The sequence below is a fragment of the Lygodium microphyllum genome, chromosome 9 (assembly GCF_053477565.2).
Source record: "Lygodium microphyllum isolate KBCC chromosome 9, Lygodium_microphyllum_v1.1.10, whole genome shotgun sequence".
In the NCBI taxonomy this organism is placed as follows: Eukaryota; Viridiplantae; Streptophyta; class Polypodiopsida; order Schizaeales; family Lygodiaceae; genus Lygodium; species Lygodium microphyllum.
This window is the reverse complement of record NC_141143.1, coordinates 101615268-101621267: the sequence shown is the minus strand read 5'-3', so window position 1 is coordinate 101621267 and position 6000 is coordinate 101615268. Positions and strand designations below refer to the sequence as shown.

General features: G+C 43.6%; 1 protein-coding gene across 1 annotated transcript in view; it reads right to left on the bottom strand.

The window, feature by feature from the left end:
* Positions 1-4007: 4007 nt before the first annotated feature.
* LOC148031357 (uncharacterized) overlaps positions 4008-6000 on the bottom strand; it is a 35685-nt gene continuing 33692 nt past the window's right edge. Inside the window, exon 7 of the mRNA XM_087684879.1 lies at positions 4008-4754. Within this exon, the coding sequence (XP_087541005.1) occupies positions 4494-4754 (261 nt within the window). The 3' untranslated portion in view covers positions 4008-4493. The remainder of the gene's footprint in view (positions 4755-6000) is intronic.

The following is a 6000-nucleotide window of genomic DNA, read 5'->3' as shown; positions in this document are numbered from 1 at the left end:
AAAAAGGAAGAGCCCATGAATGCAGCACTTGAAGAGGAGAAGAGAAGAAAGATTAGAGCTCTACAAATCTAGGTGGTGGAATGAAATGAGGGAGACAATCATCTAGAAGGCACCAAGAGTATATGTGGAAAAATGGGAGTGAAGGAACCCTCTATTGTGGAAAAGGCATGGCGTCTAGGGAAGAATCTACAAAAGGGCCGCTCCCTCATCCTCAAATTTACCAACTTGGAGTCACAACGAGCCTTCCTCTCCAAAAGCAAAGCTTTTAAAGAAGAGGAAGTATATCTTGAGGATGCTCTCACACTGACACAAGTAGCCTACTACAAGGAATGCATGCCACAGTATAGAGATAGAGGCATCATTATTATAGATAGGTGCCAATGATGGGGCATGGCATATGAGACACACTTGAAGTTTGCAATGTGGAACTATAATGGAGCCATAAGGACCGATGCAAGGCTATTCCAACAGTCCTCCACTTGCAAGGACATCATCTTGTATATAAAGGCACACTAGAGTCGGGGCATGCACTTGTCAGAGATGAGAAGCTACAGATGGGAGACAACATGCCGCCCTAGAGCCCTGATCATGAGGGGGGACTAGAGGGTTCAGAGAAGTAATTGTATTGTTCAAGGAGGAGCTACAACATATGGTGCAAGTCATGCGAAGTGATGAGAAGGCCCACTTCATGTGGATCTTCATACATATAGATTAGCCCTACAATATATACATGGCAATGTGCTACTTTGCTCCACCGAATTCCCCATATGCACCAAGGGGTGGAATCACCCTATTTACATATATATGAGGATATTATGCATTATTCCAGTATTGGAGATAACCTATTTGCTAGGGACTTCAATGCTTGTGTATCATAGAGACATGTTCCCTTCTTTGAGAGCAAGGACCATGTGTACAGAGAGATACAGACATCACCACAAGACACGGCCAAGTGCACAGATTATGATGACCACCTCCTAGACTTGGGAGGTGCACATGGATTAGCAATCCTTAACAGCTTGGATAGGATGCTCTCACATGCTTTCCACATAAGCATGCACCTAGACATATAGAAGGAGGCTCGTCTAGAGGATCTATTTAGAGACTAGGAGTGAGCACGATGGACTATCTATTAGGTCCCTTATCTCTTATCCCTGACATGCAATTCTTTAGAGTGTCCCCTCATCCACCACTAGCAATGGTGGCCAGCCACACCTACCTACAATTTGCCATCACTTGCGAATATGATGTGTTTCCCCAAGTGACTAGCTACTCAAGATTCCATAGATACCACTTCAACAAATTGACAACGAGTGCCTACTCAGATCATCTCTACTGAAGTGTACAAGAGATGGATTTCCAAATACCCCTAAAGGAGTTATAGTACAACTTGTTAGAGCACTTCACACCTTAGCCACCATGTATTTTTCCCAATGCATCCCTATTCCACCCCTCCAAGCAAGAACATCCCACAAAATAATTGGTATGACAAGTGTAGGAAAACCCATATTCATATCCAACATGGCAAAGCACGAGGGACATACACATAGACAGACACACTCCAACTTTCATCACCTAGTTCACTGAAAGAATAGGGCTTATTTATCCAAATTGGAGCACAAGTTCTACTAGAGCTAGGCACGGAAGGCATTCTAGGATCCCCGAGCCCATACACCCATTATCTCCCCAAATAAGTGGCGTGTATATGCTACCTTACTATATCAGGTACTCGAGCAGTCCCCCACTGCCTCGACCACCAAAGGATAGGCCCATGTCATATGCCTTCTTCAGCACAAGGAGGGTTCTCACAACACCATCAACAAACTCTAGAATGGCCGAGCGCAAGACCATGATGAACTAGTAGCATAGCACCTATCACATGCCATAGATCTACTCACATCCCTTCTAGCCCACCTGTTCAAGAAGGCCCTATGTGAAGGCTTCCCTACCAATTAGTCAACTAATAGTATAGTACCAATCCTAAAAGCTAGAGACCCCATGGTTCCTACAAACTATAGAACGGTCATGGTTGGCCACATGCTAGCCAAGCTTTATGGATTGATACACGAGCATAAGCTGAGCAAACTAGTAGAGAAGCACCAACATTAGGCACATGGACACGCAAAGTTCAGGGATACTCCACCCTTGATCATATCCTCACACTACAAGCTATCATCAAGGAGAGTAGTGCATAGGGGAGGCAGATATGCTACTACTTTGTTGACATTCGTAATAAGGCCTATGGCATAATACCATGTGCCAATCTCATGCAAAAACTGCAAGATCTAGAGATCCTAACAAAGATGAGATGCGGGTACTAGCACTACATGCGACTGTCATAGGACGAGTCTAAGCACTAGGAGGGCTACTAGAGATCAACGTCACCATCAAAGTGAAAAAGGGATGCCCACTCTCACCTAGTCTATTTGGCCTTTATACTGATGAGATATCAAATTATATTGATAGACTTGGAGGGAAGGGAGCTAGCTTGAGGCGAAAGGGGGGGGGGGGGGGGGGGGGGGTGGCAGGGGGCGCATTGATATCCATATCACTATAAGAATAGAGATTTCACATTGAACCTTGGAAAAGCCAAGGTTATGGTGTTTAATACTTCCTCTCAGTGGATTTGACAATCAATATCCCCTTTCACATATGGAGAGGAGACAATGGAGGTGATCCAAATATATGTTTATTTGGGGATTACATTTTTAGGGTTGATATTCACTTTAAGGGCAATAGAGGATAGATTGATACGAGGCTATGCAGCTCTAGGATCAATGGAAAGCTAGTGTGCACGCATACAATTTCAATAGTCACGATAGAAGCTTTGACTCTTCGACACTTTGATCACTCTCTGTGCCACTTGGGATTATCATAGCAAAGATGGAAGCACCACCCAGTGGCAAAGACCCTTTTCCAAACGATGACCATGCATCGGCTCTAGGACTTGCTGAGACAAATATACGCCTAGCCTGCACTAGAGTCATCTAGACAACTAGCGTTACAAGGGGATGTTGAGTGCTAGTATACTCGGACAAAGGCATGATTACGCCACCATGGATTACAAATGGATCACCTCCCACCACTACAATATAACTTGGATTACCCTCACTTGAAGCTCAGCTAAGAGAATCTAAACCACATCATCAAGATGGACATTACTCATATACACACAACCAAGACATAGGTGACACCTACTAAGAATTTGGAGATGAATATGGCTTTCTATCAAAAGCATCTTCTACACATCCAATAATGGCTTTGTTATCCACTCAAGATACATGGATGCACAACTATCTCATGATGCACAATGCACCATTGGACAACTCTATACATCCTCGCACCAGTTACAAATCAAGACATGTAAATACAATGCAAACTCCTTCCAACCCGAAGGACAAGATTTGCTAGCTTTATCAACTTGAGCCAAAGATAAAGAAGCACTACTTATGTAGATGTCCAATGTATTCTAAGATCAAAGGGCATTTCCATTACCTATCCCATGCTCTTCTTACTAGAGCTATGCCATCACAAAGAGCCCCTCTTATGAACCCAAGAGCAAAGACAAGGAACCACACACTAGCATACGCTCAGAGTTCTACTGAGCATTGACTCTCCCCCCCCCCCCCCCCACTACAAAGCTCCCAACTAGTGACCCCACCATGGGAACCACCTTATACATAGCCACACAGAGGTGCAAAGCCCATCATCCATGTATCTGGCTTGGACATCATTTTGTACTTATCAGCCATGTATTGTTTATTATTTTTTTCCACTAGTTAGTCATAGCATTAGATGACAGCTATCTTGCGACTTAGGAAAATTCCTTAACTTTTCAAATGTAACATGTTGGTCTCATAAGCCGATTTGACCTTTTGAAAACATTAATATAACTTTTTTCTTTCTTTCCTCTCTCTCTCTCGTATGCTAAAAAAAGAAGCAATAGGCACTCAATTGTAGGACAACACTCATTAAATATGCTAAAAAACCTAACATTTCATCAATTTCAGTAGGCACTCAATTGTAGGACAACACCCATTAAAAGTGATCTGCTATCACAGAACTTAGGCATGACACAACAGAAGTTAAGCCCTCTTTGAGAGCAGTAGTAATCTCATGTGGTTAGGAACTTCCGAGATATGAGGGTACAACACTTCACTACTGAGATGACGCTGTAGTGGGAAAACCCAATGCATGCAACAGTGAAGTGTGTATAACACAGGTACAATGAATCAGGATGATAGGACTTGAAATCTTTAACTGCTCCACGCAGGCAGGCAACACAGCAGCACTTCTGTGACTTTCCCCATCCTGAAATCCCTGATGCTCTTCTTGGGATCTGATGACCAATGTCAAATGTGGCATAGATGAAATAACCGCGTGACGTGGGAGCATGTTAAGGCTCACTGTGACGACTGAAGGGCATTTGGTTGCATGAACGAATCTTGCCATAATAACGCACACCACCAAGAACAGGTATCCAGTATGAATTCTTACAAACTCCCCTGATGAAGCTTTGCCCTGTTCAATACCTCTTGCAGAACATGGCCAATCCTTTGGGCCATGTGTCCCTCCATAAACCGCTCGTGTACCCTCTGACAACCCTTCTTTCCCATGCGATGCCTTCTGGATGCATCAGATGCCAGATAAAGCATATGATTAGCCAAAACCGGAACACCATCTTTACCTACCGGATGCAGCAGGCCTGTTGTGCCATTTACAATTATCTCCCTTGTTCCACCAGCTGCAGTGCCCTGAAGTAAGTATCAGACAGTATGATGAGATTTTAGGAAAACCCTCAGACATAGGATGCACATGAAAAATCAAAAAGAGCTAGAATATGGTAACCGATTTAGAATGATCATGCTACAGAAATTATATAAAATGGTGATATGAGGCAATTGGGTGCACAGTGTGCATGTGCAAATGCATCCATGCTTGTGGGTGACATAGTCACATGGAATTCCATTCCATGGCTAAGGAACTTTGGAACATATTCCGTAAGCATCACCATTCTCATTTCCATCCCATGAACATGCACTGTGTGATGAAGCTATCTTAGGGTGTATATGGATGAAATCCTAAACTTGGATTTCTCCTTAAACATGTGAAAGTGTTGTAGAGTGCTACACTGAAATAGTTTTATGTTTTGGGCCTTGTATCATCTTCTGTTGCAAAGTTTTAATATCAAAGTGACGACATGGCATTCCCAAATATATTTAGTACCCTTGTTCCAAATCCAAAAAGGAGTCACGTTGCAGGGGGGCTGGGTGGTTGGGTGTCTGTTTTCTGCTTTTTTTGCCTCAGAGATGTGAATGCTCTCTCATCCAGCTCTGCTAGCCTGTACAGCATCTTGCTCTCACTGTGCACACCTTCCCTGCTGTGCTTTTGATCATTTGCAAAGCAAATTTCCAGTCTGACCGTCCCAGAGGTAATGGCCTAGCTGTTAGCAGTTAAACTTCTAATCGTGAGGTTGTGAGTTCAAGTCTTGCTGGCTGTATCACTTGGTTGAACAACTTTGTTCACATGCTGTGCTCATCTTATGTCTAGGCTCTTGCCTGCTCCAACATTCAATCGTTCCTCCTCCTCGGAAGGGTCACCTAGGAGGGTCTGTATCACTTGGTTGAACAACTTTGTTCACATGCTGTCCTCATCTTATGTCTAGGCTCTTGCCTGCTCCAACATTCAATCGTTCCTCCTCGGAAGGGTCACCTAGGAGGGTCCCAATCTGGCCAAGCTCCACCGTTCATTTGGCTTGGGGGCTATCCTATCTAAACACTGGCAAAATCACACAGTGGCCCTTCTCTGCTCTATAAGCTCCCTGGTTGGTGCTTGGGTGATCTATACCATTTTCTCAGTTAATCCCTTTCCTCTCTTCCATACGTTAAATCTTCCACTCCACTCAAGTTTTACTGCATCAAGCTGAGACCTCTCCTGAAGGGACTAATCTGAAGCAGTTCAAATAAACAGATAATAGAGATTTTGTATACATAAAGACTT